Raw genomic sequence first — 14702 nt, 5'->3', positions numbered from 1 at the left:
AAATATTCTGTCCCTGACCTAATTAGACTCTATTATCTAAGCATCCATATATCCTGAAGAGCAATACATATTTTCTTTTTAAGTGAAAGTACACATATCTTCTTTATGTTTTAATAACTGCTTTATAAACTGCTTTTCGCAACAGGACTATTGAGCCTCAAAGACGTTTCCTTGAACTAGTTTTCATATGGATTTTTCAGAATCTTGAAATGTTGAAAGCAATTATCCTAAATTGCACTCTGAAAAATACTAATCCTTTTTCAGGGGAAGCTGCAGTATATGCTTTCACTTCCCGGGAGCTCCTAGGCTCCCTTACACTTCAGGATAACTGAAACACTAATCACCCCTCGAAGAGCGCAGACACTGAACCAAAACTAAATGATCTCATGCTCCCTCCTACAGGCTACCTGCTGACACTCTGTCACATCTTGCCCCAGACCCTACTATTAAGAGTTGTGCATGTTTAAATGGCACGTGGTCAACTTAACTAATTGAGGAAGTCTTAGCCTCCATGCTGCTGCTTAGGGGATGAGTACGACCACTATGGCCATGCGCACTGAGCCCACAAGCTGTTGGGAGATTGGATCATCTCTACGGCCTGTGGGTATCCCACTGATGGGACCATAGCGGGAGCCATAGTGGGAAACAAGCTATCAATCCTGGTGACTTGTTGAAGGGCGGTTGGTAACCTGTTTCACAAGGCTTATAAAGTCATCATCGCATCTGCTCCCATCAAGAAGATTCCATTCATGCTGGCACCGGATCTCAGGTTTGGCACTTGGTGTACGGGACTTGAATACCATAAATTAAGGCTCATACTGGTACATTTCAACCAAGTGCAGCTTTCAACCATCTCACCAGACAAATGCATTATCACAGTAAGCTACTGAACCCGAGGAGAAACCCTGACAAGTATAAAGCATCAGCCAGGACACAGAGCAGAAACCGACGCTCTGTTCCTGTGTCCCCTTCCATCTCCTACTCCATGCAGAAAGCTCTGGCCCCCCCAGATTCCTTATCCCCGGCCCACTCGCTGAACATATTTCTGTAGGTGGCATTGGGCAACAAGGAGGGAATTGCAGAGCATGTCACCACATACCCCTTTTCTTGCAAATGTAAACATAGGAAATGTTCACTGGGACCAAGTGTCTTGTGTTCAGGCCTTCAATGCACTCCTTCAGTCTACGATTCAATGTTTATCTCTCGTGCTGTCTGAACCTGTACAACATTTCATTCTTCTTTCTTGCTACTACGACTTTGGAGGACTGCTGTGTAACCTTAATGGCTGTTCTCCTACTTGTCAAACAACACAACGCTCTCCAGTCCACACCATTCTATAATTTGTCCCTGTCTACACAACTTTGACTGGATTGCTTTACCTGGGAAGGTGTCTCTCTCCTTGCTATTTAACTATATCTTCACCCAGTCTCCCTGTCAAACATACAGTGCTATTGTAGCATCCCCTATGTCATGTTTGTACTTTTGTTACCTTTTTGTTCCCCTTTATCTGGTACCTTATGTGCTTTACCAATACAGCCTTGTCTTCTCTGATAGCTGGTAACAAAGGTAGAATGACATCAGAACGTGCGCGCCTGCTAATCTTCATTTGAAACAGTGACACTTCCATTACACTGCTTGGCATTCCAGCAGAAATCGGCAGCTAGTTGGACACTGACATTTATACATATATCCACCCTTTCCATCAGCTCATTGACCTGGTTGTGATATTTGTCCATAGGACGCCCTACTTTGCCTAATATTGCAGTCTCTGAGGAATTACACCATTTTTTAACACTATCTGGACACCATTGTCTGTTGTCAGTTCTGTGAGGGGTCAATAATGCGAGGTGGACAACTACTTGCATGTTTCTCGGAATTAAATATTTTATTAAAAGAAAAAGATGCAAATAAATCTTCGCTAAGCCTACTCTAACAGGGAGTTCCGTACCTCGTCTAAGAACTAAGGGAATCGCTCCAAACAGAAACAAACTAGCCCTCACACTAAACAACAAAACATATAAAGTAAATGACCAACAACATAAAAGAACAAATAATAAACAACTAGTAATTTGGATGACCATCACCTCTCCTGCGTAAATCCCTTCCCCAGGATTGTTCAAAGTCAATTTCCCCAAATGTTCAAACAGAAGAATAAAGTTCCAAATAAAAAAAGTTCACCAAACAAAAATCCACTTGTAACATTTCCTCAGCTTCCAATTGAAAATATCCCTTTCCAATGTTAGTGTCAGGTTCTGGCTTGCTCGTCTTCTCTGTGGGAGATGCTGATCCCACAGACCCTCTATGGATGTCTCCAACCCAATCTTCCTAATAGCAGTTGAGTCAGAAACCCCAGGAAAGGGAAAGGGGTGGAAATAACAAAATAACAGATGACAGATGCTTCTCGGACTAGCTAGCTCTGCTCTGGTTACTGTGATCTGCAGCGAAATAACAAATTACAGTTAGGTTATTTCATCTTATAAACAGAACCTCCTCACTTTCTATTATGTCTGCCTAGTTCCTCTCTTACCTGTCTCACCTCCTCCAATTGCCAAAAGGTGAGGAAATGGTAAGTAGCATCTTTATTCAACTTATTCAACTTGAACAAGTTTGGTTGCTCTTGACTTTAAACAGACGATTCCTATCTACTTGCACTATAGCAGTTATTTTGTTGCTTTGAAGCGCATAGTAACTTTTGTGAAGTCTTATTCTTTGAGGAACTTTAGTGTGCCGAAAGAAAAAAAAAGTTAGAAGAAAAAACTCTCCTTGAAACCTTTCCTAATGAATTCTGCAACGAAGGAAACTATTGCTTAGTTCAAACTGTAAAGTAAGCGCTCATGTGCAATGGAATCATTTGCCTTCTTTTCTGCATGCAGAAATTATGCTTTGAATGGATTGTGTCTGCCAACGTATTCCTCATCTTTGACATGTAATGTCCAGCTTCAGCTGCTTCGGAAAACATTTTCGGCAGAGGGTGCTCTGCGTCGAGTTAATGCCCCTCAAAGTCCTCCGTCGAGGGTGATATCATCGGAGGTTATATAGAGCACGCCCGGCACCCCTTGGCCTCAGTTCACTTTTTCCGCAAACTTGTTTGCTTCGTGAAACTCGTTGCACCTTGTACTTGTAAAAGTAAATTTCTAGTGTGTTTCTTCAAATATTTCGATAGGTCTTTGTCATATACACTGTCGACTCCTCGGTCCGGTTTCAAAAAATGTAAATACTGCGGATCGTAATCCATAATCGACCTGTATCAAATCTGCCTGTGGTGCCTAGAAGAGAGGGCCACGATACGGTGGCATGTTGCAAGTGTCAGCCCATGACAGGAAAGGCCTAGAGGGAACGAAAGGGGAAACTCCAGGTAGGAAATGTTTCCAAACCCCCTAAATCCCGAGCGGCTAGGCCTTCGACCGATGAGTCGAGAGACGACTCTCCTCGGCGGAAGAAGGCCAAGCGTTCTAGGTCCAGGGGTGGTTCCTGCCACTTGTCAAAGATGGAAGTCAGAGACTTGAAAAAATCCTTTTTCGGGAGAGGAGTGTACATCTTCTCTTGTGTAGAACCCAGAGGCTTCGACGGCGACATCAAAGCCAAGACCGAAGGCTTTGGAAACATGTACATCTAAGGTTAATGAAAACAGAGAACCAATACCCAGCCCAACTTCCTTTAACCTCTAATTTTGTCAAAACATCCTCCCACTCTAAGAAGAATAACTGGCCTCTTACCATTACAAACCCTGTTGCCTCTCCAAGTCCTGACATTTAGCCAAGGAAATAGCATCAATGGTAATCCTGGATGTGTTCCTTCCAGGATTGCTTTGTTACAGTTCAGAAAATAGATTAGCCACTTCTTATATAATTCTACACCTGTCCATAACCTCTGCAGTATAGCTGGTATAATTGCCAGGATGCCGCTGCTTGGGTTGTTGTACTCCTCTTAACAACCACCTTTCTACTACTATCACTATGGTAACCGACTCCTTGGTTCCACAGATTGCTACTTCGTCCATCAACTTCAATATGATATCTGCTGACAGTCTTATGCACAACCACAGTTCTGGAACTTCTGCTTCAAATTTATATATGAAATGATTAGGCATTTTAAAGACAAGACACTTTGAACTCTACATGCAGGCAAGGCACTCTTCTTTTCTATGTTCCACGAAAAGGGCAGACTCTTTGCCTCTTCAGTCTGCCTTCCGGCCACCAGGATATCCTGCCTCTGCTTCCAGACTGACTTTCTCCCCACTTCAACAGTCTCAGCATTACAGGTTATTTGTTTAATCTTTTTACAAGCCCCAACTCCCTTTCCCAGCTTTATATACAACTTCTAGGTTTGAGTAGCTACCTTGAAGCTGTACTGCCACACTACTAACTTCAGATAACAATATCTCACTTGTATCAGAGGATACTGGACCTTTCAAAAGTTCCCCGTTAGGTGGATTGCTTTAAACAGGGTTTTCTTCACTATAGAATGGGTGCACCTCTTGGCTTGGGTAATGCGTGTTCTCCTTATTAATACAACAACCTCTGCTTTTAAAGAATATTCATTCTTAGAGTTACAAGAGTCAGTCTTCAAAGGAAAAATGATTTTCGGGATACGCGGCCACTCTTTCAGGTAGATCTTCCACTTCAGTTGTCTGTGATAGTTTATATGCCTATTTATTACATGGAGATATTTTCTACTCCGGTCAGGATTCTTAATTGGTCACATGCAACCTCCCTTTGATGCCGTAAAGTCTAGTAACAATCGTGAAAGTTAGCTTCAGAGTTTTTGGGGGACTTTCGAAAACGTTCTCCCTTTTAATTGTAGACACTCGACCACTCTGGTAATATTAAAATGTTGAACAATGGGGAATGGAAGGCTTTTCTTCATAAGCGAGCACTATAGTTTTTACTCAAAGTGTGTGTGATACATTTCCATTGTACAGAACAACTTCCACTCTTAAGCAAGCAACTTTGGAGCTGGTAAGAGTTACCAGCAAGAGTTTAAAAGTGAACCTGAACAGCAAGCTTCATTCATCGGCTCCAGGAACACTATGGTTGCGGGCTGCTTCAACTTCCCAACTTCTGCTTCTTCTTCTATGCGTTAGGCACCCTTGGGACCCACACCCCTGGTTCGGTCCTGCCACGCCAACTTGGCGTCACCTGCAATGCTCTGTCCCTTAGCTTGCTTCTTGCTAGGGGCGTCGGCTTCAGCACAGCTCTTTAATTCCATCCACTAAGCGCACATGGGAAGACCTTCACTTTCAGCACATATCTCTGAGTGCAGCCACGGCAAGGCAGGGTTTGTGAACACAGGATCCTCTCAGAACTTGCAGGTGAAATCTTCTCTCTTTGTACCGGCACCCCTTAAGTGATCACACTTCCTCAAGAACTGCCAGCCTCATGCCCTTCTTCTTTTACTACTACTGCCAGTCTACCAGCTCCTTCTCTCTTCCCCATCCTACTTCAGCCTTTTATGCCTCTTAGGTGGGGCAATTGATTTCAGGTGCAGACTATTATTGTTAATTGCCTGACCCTGGCAAAGGCTGTTAGGCCTGACTGCCTGTTCTCTACTCCTACATGCCTATTCGGCCCTCTTCTTCCTCTCAGTCCCTATGGGATTCTGAGACATGTAGTTCACTTTTTTAAAGTTAGGTTTTCTCACTTCTTGTAACTTTGTAAGGGTAGATTTAGTTAACTTAGTATTTGTAACAGAGGGGCCATAGGTTTTAACTCTATTAGAGGGAGATGTGGTAGAGAAGGCAACGCGTTCACTATTCCTTGTAGTGTACCCTTGATATTGAGGAAGACCTTTGTTTTTAGGGACCAAAAGCATTCCTTCTTTTTGTACAATAGGGTTGGGTGTTATAACCTTGGGGTTTACCACCTTAGTTTTAGCAGGAGGTTGAGAGATATTAAAACAACAATACGCCATCACCTCCTCTGGCATAGTGGTAAGAATATTCCTTTTGGAGGAAAATGACTGCCCCTCATCTGGTGGAATCTCCTCACTACCCTGGGCCCTGTCTCCACCCAGGTGATGCTCCAGCAGTACACCACCCCCAGGTTTGCGATCAGGAAGCATTTGCCCTCAGCTGGCCACCTTAGAGGAGACTTTAAGTAGGGTTTTAGTCAGGGATCCGCAGGATTCTTCACAGTTCCTTTGAGAATACTTACTCCCTGATTCAATATTTCTTTCAACAGTGCAATTACAGATCACGTGAAAATGTAGGGTACAAATGCAGGTGTATCCATTTCGGCAAGTAGTCTACGAACACCACCCTGTACTGGCTGTCATGTTCCATCTGCTCCAACTGGCCAGTAAGTCTAACCCCTCTTTGCCCCAACTGCTTTCTGAGCCATGCTCATTTTCCAACAGAGTTTGTCTGGTGTGCAATCCCTTCTCTCTGTAGTGACATCTGATGCATCTTCTTCCAGCAATGTCTGTCAGTCTGTCATTGTCCATCTGAAGCCACCAGTACATCTCTCTCATGCTGTAATTGGTCAGAACCACTCCCAAAAGGCCCCTGGTCATGATGCTGTTCTAAAATGAAGAATAATTGCCCTTTTCCTTGGGTTTGTGAACCACTGGGTGTAACCTGTCTTAGCAACTACAGCAGGGATGTTCTTATGGTAAAATTGCACACTTTGCTTTTGCGATTCAACTCTCCTCCTGGCATTTGCTCAATAGGAAATAAAGCTGTCCGCTAACTCCCCTTTTCTGACATTGCCAAACAATGTTCCTCACTAAATAAACGCATGCAGCCAAGCGTGTGAAGAGATGACTTAATATAATTTAATCAGGGAGAAAAGCCACAAATATTTGAGGTCATTACATCTCTCACCAAGGTTCTACTTAGTGACAGATGAGAGTATGCCCATAGGCGCAGTCAATAAGTTAAAGGTTGCATTAGTATAAGATCTTCTATATAGACCAAGTTGAGTTCTTTGTGTCGCAAGTACCCCAGTGAACTGAGGGAGTCGGCCCAGCCCTTTAGGACAAGGTAGCAATACTATGAGATGAATGGGGATACAGAAGTTACACTCTTCTTCTCCTTTCATTAATTTTCCTCCTTCTAATCTCCCTATCTCTGACCACGCTTGCAATTTAGGCATTCACTTTGACTCCTCTCTCACTTTTTCCCATCATATCTCTCTCACCTCTCATGCCTGTCGCTACCACCTCTTTAATATTCGCAAAGTCCGCCCCTCTCTCACTTTCCATGCTACTAAACTTTTAATCTCCTCCCTTATCTTCTCTCGCCTCTTCTACTGCTCCTCCTTTCTCTTCGGACTACCTACATCTCATCTCGCCCCCCTCAAATCTATCTACCACTCTGCCGTCCGTATCCTCTGTCTGCTCACCTCCCGTGACTCCATCTCTGCTTCCCTTTCCTCCCTTGGCTGGCTTCCCTTTCACTCCCAACTTAAATTTAATTTTCTCTGCTTCGTCATTAAATCTCTCCATGGTCTTGCTCCCCCTTATCTCCCCACCCTCCTCTCTTTCTACACTCCTTCCCGCTCCCTTTGCTCTACTGACCACTTCCTTCTCACTGTTCCTCCATCCCCTTATGCCACCTCCCGTTTCCGCTCCTTCCAGCTCCTCGCCCCCCTGCATTGGAACTCCTTACCTCTCTCAATCCGCTCTATTCCTAACTTTTCCTCATTCCGCACATCCCTTAAATCTCTCCTTCTCCATTCGCCGCCATGAAACCCTTCCCCCTTCTTGCTCCCCCTCCCTCCTTTTTAGTTTCACCATGATCATCTCCCTCCCCTCACCCCTCCACCCCATTCTCACCCTTTTAACCCTTCCGATTCCCCCCTCCTTCTCCTCCCACCCCTCTCTCTCCCTCTCAGTTCTACCACACTACTTTCCCTCTTCCCTTCAGTTTAATTGCTCTACTTACTGTTTTGTTGGACTGATTCTTAATTGTAAATTGCTTCTACTGTTATACTGTTATAATGTTAATGTTATATGTATCCTGTTGTTAAAATGTGCAGCGTTTTGGAGTAAAGCGCTATATAAACATAATAAATACAAATACAAATCGAAACGACTCAGGTAATTGGCAAAAAGGTTAACTGTTTTAATATCAATTATCTAAAACAGAGTACACCGGACATCAACAGACATCTCACCGCAGAATTTCTCAATTTGCTTAAGAAAAACAATCTTACTTATAATAAAAACTTGTCATTGATGGCGTTAACCTACGTAATTACTAACATCATCCTACGTGGAAAACTACAAAAACCTAGTGGCAATTGTTATAGGCTCAGAGGGAACACCTAAGTATACGTTCCATACTAGTCTAAGAAAGTGATAGGCTCTTTAACATCAGGTGGGGCAACTAACCCCTCCCCTCAAACAGGTCACTATGAACGTCACTAAATACACAACATCCCATTGGTTACACAAACTATAGGGCCCTTAATTACATGGCCCCCTACAATTGGTTGGCACTCTTACATCCGTCAGTACTTTTCCACCCACGTTAGCAGCATGCAGGCTGGACTTCCAGGTGTTGGTGAGCTGGTCATAACCATTGCTTCCCTCCAATTAGCATATCATCTATCATCACCTCAGTGGTCTGCTGTCTATTAAGGCTTTGAACTTGCCCTTGGAAATGTTCTTAGCTCTGGAAAATTCAGGGGAGTGAAGGCACGCTCTGCCCTCATTTTTAGGTGTGGCTCGTCATGTTTGTCCAACTTCATCCTTCCATGTGACTGTAGACCACAAAATTGAGCTCTAGTGCATTTAAAATACTATTTTTTAATAGACCGCTGATGTCTTTCTTGTTTTTGTCCATGCCTTCTGAGCAGGAGTTTCGTTCTTTCACACAATTTGTAACAATTTTCTGCTCATCCTAGTCCGATAAGACCTTGGCTTCTTGGGGCTCAACCAGCCTCGCTTTTCTGAAACCTGCTTCTGTAATTCAATTGCTTTTTCAACTGTGACACACTGAAAAAGGCCTTCCTTCTCTTGTCCAGCACTGATATAATACGTAATGGAAACATCCATTCTTTACGTATTCCTATATATGTATACATTGGCGCTTGCCACAATCTATTCACTACTTAGCTAGCCTCAAGGATACTTCGTCTGCCCTTGCATATGTACACGTGTAAAATTACTTGATATCTTCATTTCTGTAGCATAAGTGTCTTCATCTTGAGTCCAAGATGTCACTTATCTTTTGATTCTTGATGCCTTATAGAATATCTGCATTCTCTTGTCCCTCCATCTCTTCTATGTACGTCAGGCTTGGTTTGTGTGATGTCACCATTCTTCTCTTTCATTCATTGGTCCTGTTTCTTCTGGGATTTCATTCAAATGGCCATCATACTGTCGTGTATTCAGGTATGGCTTTCTCAATGGGAACCTTACTTCCAGAAGTCTCTTTGGTATCAGTATTTTCAATGGTACTGCACGTGTCTCAAACTCTGGTTCCCAACATATAGACATTGTGGGCGAGCTGGTTGAGGTGGGGGTACTTAGCTCTTTCTCTACACCGGAAAACCTTGAGGCACGCCCATGATTTTCCTCAGGAATTGATCTTAACTGACCTGGCCTGCCTTTGCAAGTTGGTAACCCCACACTGCTGCACCATAAATCAACAATGGTGTTGTTTCTGCAGAGTAAATACAGACAATATGGTCTAATGGCAGCCCACCAAATCGCAAACCACATCTCAAAATTGAACCATTGATTTGGTAAGCCTTCATTGTTTGTTCCTTAATGTGTTTTGGGACCTTCTCAGGTCATGGGAAATCGTAGCTCCTAAGTAGTAAAAGGTAGTGACCCAATCAAATTTCTTACCTTATATGGATATTGTATTTCCCCAAGGTTTACTACTACCCAAATACATGACCTTTGATTTACCCAAGTTACGTTTATTTACAAGTCTTTCTGTCTCATATAGTTATTAAACCCATTGACCGACATTTGCAGAGCCTGCTTTGTTCTAGCTATCAAAACTGCATCGTCAACATACAAAAGTACACACATCTTTTGGCTAGCCATCCTGGGGATGTCACTTGTCAGGTCGAGCAGTGCATTCGGCAGTGAGTTTATATAGAGATTGAAAGGTAGCAGGGCTATTACACACCCCTGCATCACTCCTCGAATGATTCGAAATGCCTGAGTTATTTTACTTCAGGTGCCCACCCTCAGTCTTGCAAATAAATGTCAATGCATTTGAACCAAGACTTGCAAAATCTCCTCTGGCATACCTAGTACACAAAGTACTTCCCAGAGCTTGCCATGGTTAATGCAATCAAATGCAGTGGAAAGGTCCATGAAGCCTTGATAGATCGTTCCTTTGTAACCACCAAGATAAAGCTCAGTTTCAGAATTTGATCGACTGTGCCGATGCCCGCACGAAAGCCATACGGATATTCTGAGAGTATTCGATTTTCTGTGACCCAATTCATGATCCTTCTATGCAGCACCCATCCAAGCCATTTTGCTGAGGTGTCAATTAGAGAGATTGGATGGTAGCATGCTGGGTCATGTCTGTCACCCTTTTTAAAGACTGGTACTATGATCGCCCCCCGCCTAGATCCTAGTAGGGCCTTCGGATGTAATATCACGTTAAGGATCAGAGTAACTACTGGCACCCACACCACCATCTCATGTTTAGAAAACTCAATTGGTATTGAGTTTGGTCCTGCTGATTTGCCATCGGCCATCCCAGCGAGAGCTATAGCAACTTCACTCAGCAACGCCACCAGACTAGAACTAGTAATCTGGCAAGTATTACAAGCAACGGGATGTTGGTCAGCAATATCTTAAGTACTCTCGACCCTCTAATCACATGTTTTATCGTATAATGTTGAGAAATGTTTAATCCATTTAACCTCCCCCCCCAAGTCTATATGATAATTCGAGGGTTTGTCATTAGTGTGTAATTCGTCAGAGAAGGTTCTCCAGTAATCCCTTAGGTTGCCTGACATCGCCACCCTCTCTAGTTTTAACCAAGCTTGCTACGCCAGTTCCTGTTTCCTATTTTTTAGGGTCTTCTTAGAAGGTGCCCTAGCTTTGGCTATTTCCTCTTCATCTCTGCTTTGCTGCCTAAGAGCAGGTAAGAGGATTTGTTTGCCAACCTACATTTTGCATTAAACCACTGCACACTCCATGGGTCAATTTTTGATATAGTAGGGATTTTCCTAAATGCCTGACTGATGATTGGTGTTATATCACCCCAGACCAGCCATTTGGCCTGGTCAGGGACACCAGGGTGTAGACATTTCTCCGGATTATCTATGATTGCATACATTACCCTAGTAACCATCAGGTCTGAATCCACGCTCCCCCAGTGCAAAGTTTTATTGCGCGCCCACTTCGACCCCATTGTTCCCCAGTAAATGGGGATAATCCCCAGTCTATACCGTCAAGACAAGAGGGCCATGATCGCTTTCAACCACCTCAAAATCCTTTAATCCATGACCAATTATCAATATCTGGTATTTACAAAGGTATGCTTGCCTGGAACATCGGATGGAAATCCTTCATTTACTGCCCTAAGCCCTAGTTCAATAAGTGTATCCATAAATGTCTTGCCACTGCTATCTGCACTGGCCTCCGTCAGAAAGGGTGGATAAATACCAAATGTCATGTCCTCTTCTACTGCACCATCAACAGTGCCGCCACTTTTTCCCATTTTTAAGTTAAAATCACCAGTAAAAATGTAATATCCAGTGGGGGACCTTCACGAGCATGTGAGTCCATGCCAGACCCCATGCAGGAGAAGGAACAAGTTACTTACCTGTAACTGTTGTTCTCCAGCACGGGTCTGGCATGGACTCACATGCAGACCCTCCCTCCTTCCCCCCTGTCTCGTCTGGGTTCATACTGTCATTTCACGTGCTTTCATATCTGAAGATTGCCACTGGGGGTGGAGCTTAGTGAGACGGTTGTCATTGGATGGGTGCAGTATGACCCAGTCTCCAGTGATTGGTTAATGGGAGAAAGGCAGTTTTCAAGATTTTAAAGCAAGACTGCTTTCTATTTTTACTGAGGATTCCCGGCCTGACTACAATGAATATTCATGCTGGAGAGCAACAGTTACAGGTAAGTAACGTGTTCCTTCTTTTGGTGTCTTAGTTGTGAACTGTGCCTGTTATAACTCTGTCCATGAACCGTAGCTTTGAACCCCTAATATTCCAGCAGAATAACGTGTGACATTGTATTCCAGTGACTGCACCTGCATTTTGACACCTGCACCTGATTGCAGACCTTTAGCAGCTTAAAGTATATTACCCTGACCATGCCCAACAATAATATGCAGCAGGCTATAAAGTTTAGAGCCCAGGGGTGTACAGAGCTCTGGGATTGCACTTCCTTCAGGTCACTGTTTGTTTGTTTGTTTGTTTATTTATTTATAAAGCGCTCCTCACCCGTAGGTATCTCGTCGCAAATCACTGTATCATGATTCTTTATTTTGCAGGGCAGGGAAGGTCTCCCTGGTGTGGAAGGGCCTTCGGGGGACAAAGGGGAGAAGGTAAGTGTGTAACAGCACTGCTACTGCTCCTGGGAGGCCTAGATTGAAAGCATGTCGTCCATGACCAGAATCATGAAGGTGCTATGGCCCACTGGCAAATGAGCCACCTTCTTGTAATAGGCCTGTTGTAGAGGTTTCACTTACAGCTGGTATTCATACATTGTACTAATTGGAGGTTGTTCATGGATGGATAAAATGTAAACTGTGTAGAGAGATGTTTTAGAAAAATATTTATTCAATTAAAAGTATGCTGGTCCTATAGAATACTGTACATGCTGCATATGTCCTATGTTTCTTTGGAAAGTTCATAACTCCTCCTGCTATAGAGTAGCGAGCCGTACCCCTGGACACCGATGACCTATGTGAAACAAGCTTTGGGTCTCAGTAACATCTAGTTGGAAAGGAACACCATATCCCCACCCCCACTGTTCAGTGGTGGAACCCCCTCAGGAAGAGGCAACGTATTAAATGCGTGTGTCGATGGAGTGCCCTTACTGGCTCAAGCGAGGACCAGTTGAGAGAAGGAGGATAAGGAATTAGTGAACATGGGGTTCTGAGCTCTGTTTGGTGATGCTCCTTGGCATGCAAAATGGCACATTTCCTGTTAATATGGATTTCTAGAATCTGGCCTGGTGGACAATTTTTAGGAGGCCACCCTGGTTATAGTGACCAGGGGAACTCAGGATATCCAAAACCCAATCAAGGTAGCAATAACGAGCAGTCCGGTCTACTCTCTGGAGAGTGTGTGTGGAGTCAGTGGTCCACAATGAGTCCACACATGGAGTACACGAGAATTCAATTTAGACATGCATGTACACAAATGCAGTATTTATTCTAGGCCTTAAACCCACATAATATATCAAACAAGCAGCTGATAATATCACACACCATGCAATGATAAACATATTTACGTCATCATTAAAATGCATTCAATGACTTAAATCAACAAAGGAGGTAAATAAAGTGATGCAGTGAAGATGGAACCAAGTCACAAGGGATATTCCCTAACTTCAGCAGTTCAATCCCTAAGAAGAATGGGGGTTTGTTTCCAAAAGTTACAATGCTTCTCCCCAGAATTTATCAGCAGCAGGTAAGTCGCTTGTGATGGTAACTATTCAAAAGACAAGATGCATCAGCAAAGTTACTAGATAAGGTTTTATTACTCAGGTTTGAAGACAAAAAAGCAGTGGAATAAAGGATACAAGGAAACTTGTTCTCAATGTTATCCTTTGGAGGACAGGGGGAGACAAATTCTTTGTGTTTACTTACCCCCTGACTCTGATTTTCCTAGATGATTGGATTAGTCGACTGGGGTGGGGGGCTGCGGGGTTGCTGGAGGTTGGATTTCCTGCTGTTGGTTCTGGTAAGAGGAACCCAGGAGCTGCAGGTGCAAGGATTCTTCCTATGGGGTCCAGGAGCAGAGTGCTACCCTTGGTGATGGAGAAATGCAAGATTCATAGATGCAGCCCTCTTCAGGACACTTCACAGTAAGGGGAAAGGAGAGTTCCAGTGACGGCCACCACACAGACGATGGCAAGCTTCCTTCCAGTTGCAGTTGTAGTAGTCCTGCCAGGTCATGATCACTTGAGGCTGGGAGGCTGAAATTCGGCATGAAGGCAATTTATACCGCAAGCTGGCGACCACCAAAGTTCCGGCAGCAAATGCAGAACGGCAACGGTTCTAGCGGTTCTAGCGAGAGCTGGACATTCTACTGGGTGGTCCTGGGACACTTCCGAAGGCTCAGGACAGATGGATCCTTGAGAACACATTGAGACTGGTTGGTCCCAACAGTCCAGGGGTTGAAGCACCACGCAAGGCCTTCCATATCAGCATGTCCAACATGGCTACACGGAGCCGAATGCAGGAAGAGATGCTAGGCCTCTTCAGGAGTCTTCTTTAGATCTTCAGTCAGCTGTTGTTCTAGGAGGGATTCTTGGCTCTATTGCTCATCTAAAGAAAAGTCCTCTTCTTATCCAAAAGCCAGCCTGGAAGCGGGTCCAGGCCCACAAATGTTACTGATTGACACCATTCAAACAGGGACAACTATTGGTTTCACTCATATCCCACACCTAAACTTTCTGGCTCTCAGATGTGGAATAGGACCAGCCAGTCCCACCCCCTTCCTGGGACACGCCCACACAATGGCATCACTAGCCTGCAAACGCTGCAGCTTTCCTGTGCAAGTGAATTACCTTTTATGGGATTTCCTGACCTGGGAAGGCAT

The 14702-nt window shown here is 44.0% G+C and overlaps 1 protein-coding gene across 2 annotated transcripts in view; it reads left to right on the top strand.

The window, feature by feature from the left end:
- Nucleotides 1-14702, top strand: part of LOC138471851 (collagen alpha-1(II) chain-like) — a 1536387-nt gene that overhangs the window by 1234809 nt on the left and 286876 nt on the right. For both annotated transcript variants that reach the window (XM_069609694.1, XM_069609695.1), the window contains one exon: nt 12425-12478. In XM_069609694.1, the coding sequence (XP_069465795.1) occupies nt 12425-12478 (54 nt within the window). The remainder of the gene's footprint in view (nt 1-12424; nt 12479-14702) is intronic.

This window comes from Ambystoma mexicanum, chromosome 8 (assembly GCF_040938575.1).
Source record: "Ambystoma mexicanum isolate Mex_15411 chromosome 8, UKY_AmexF1_1, whole genome shotgun sequence".
In the NCBI taxonomy this organism is placed as follows: domain Eukaryota; kingdom Metazoa; phylum Chordata; class Amphibia; order Caudata; family Ambystomatidae; genus Ambystoma; species Ambystoma mexicanum.
Note: the sequence above shows the minus strand (reverse complement) of the source record. Positions and strands in the feature narration are given on the sequence as shown.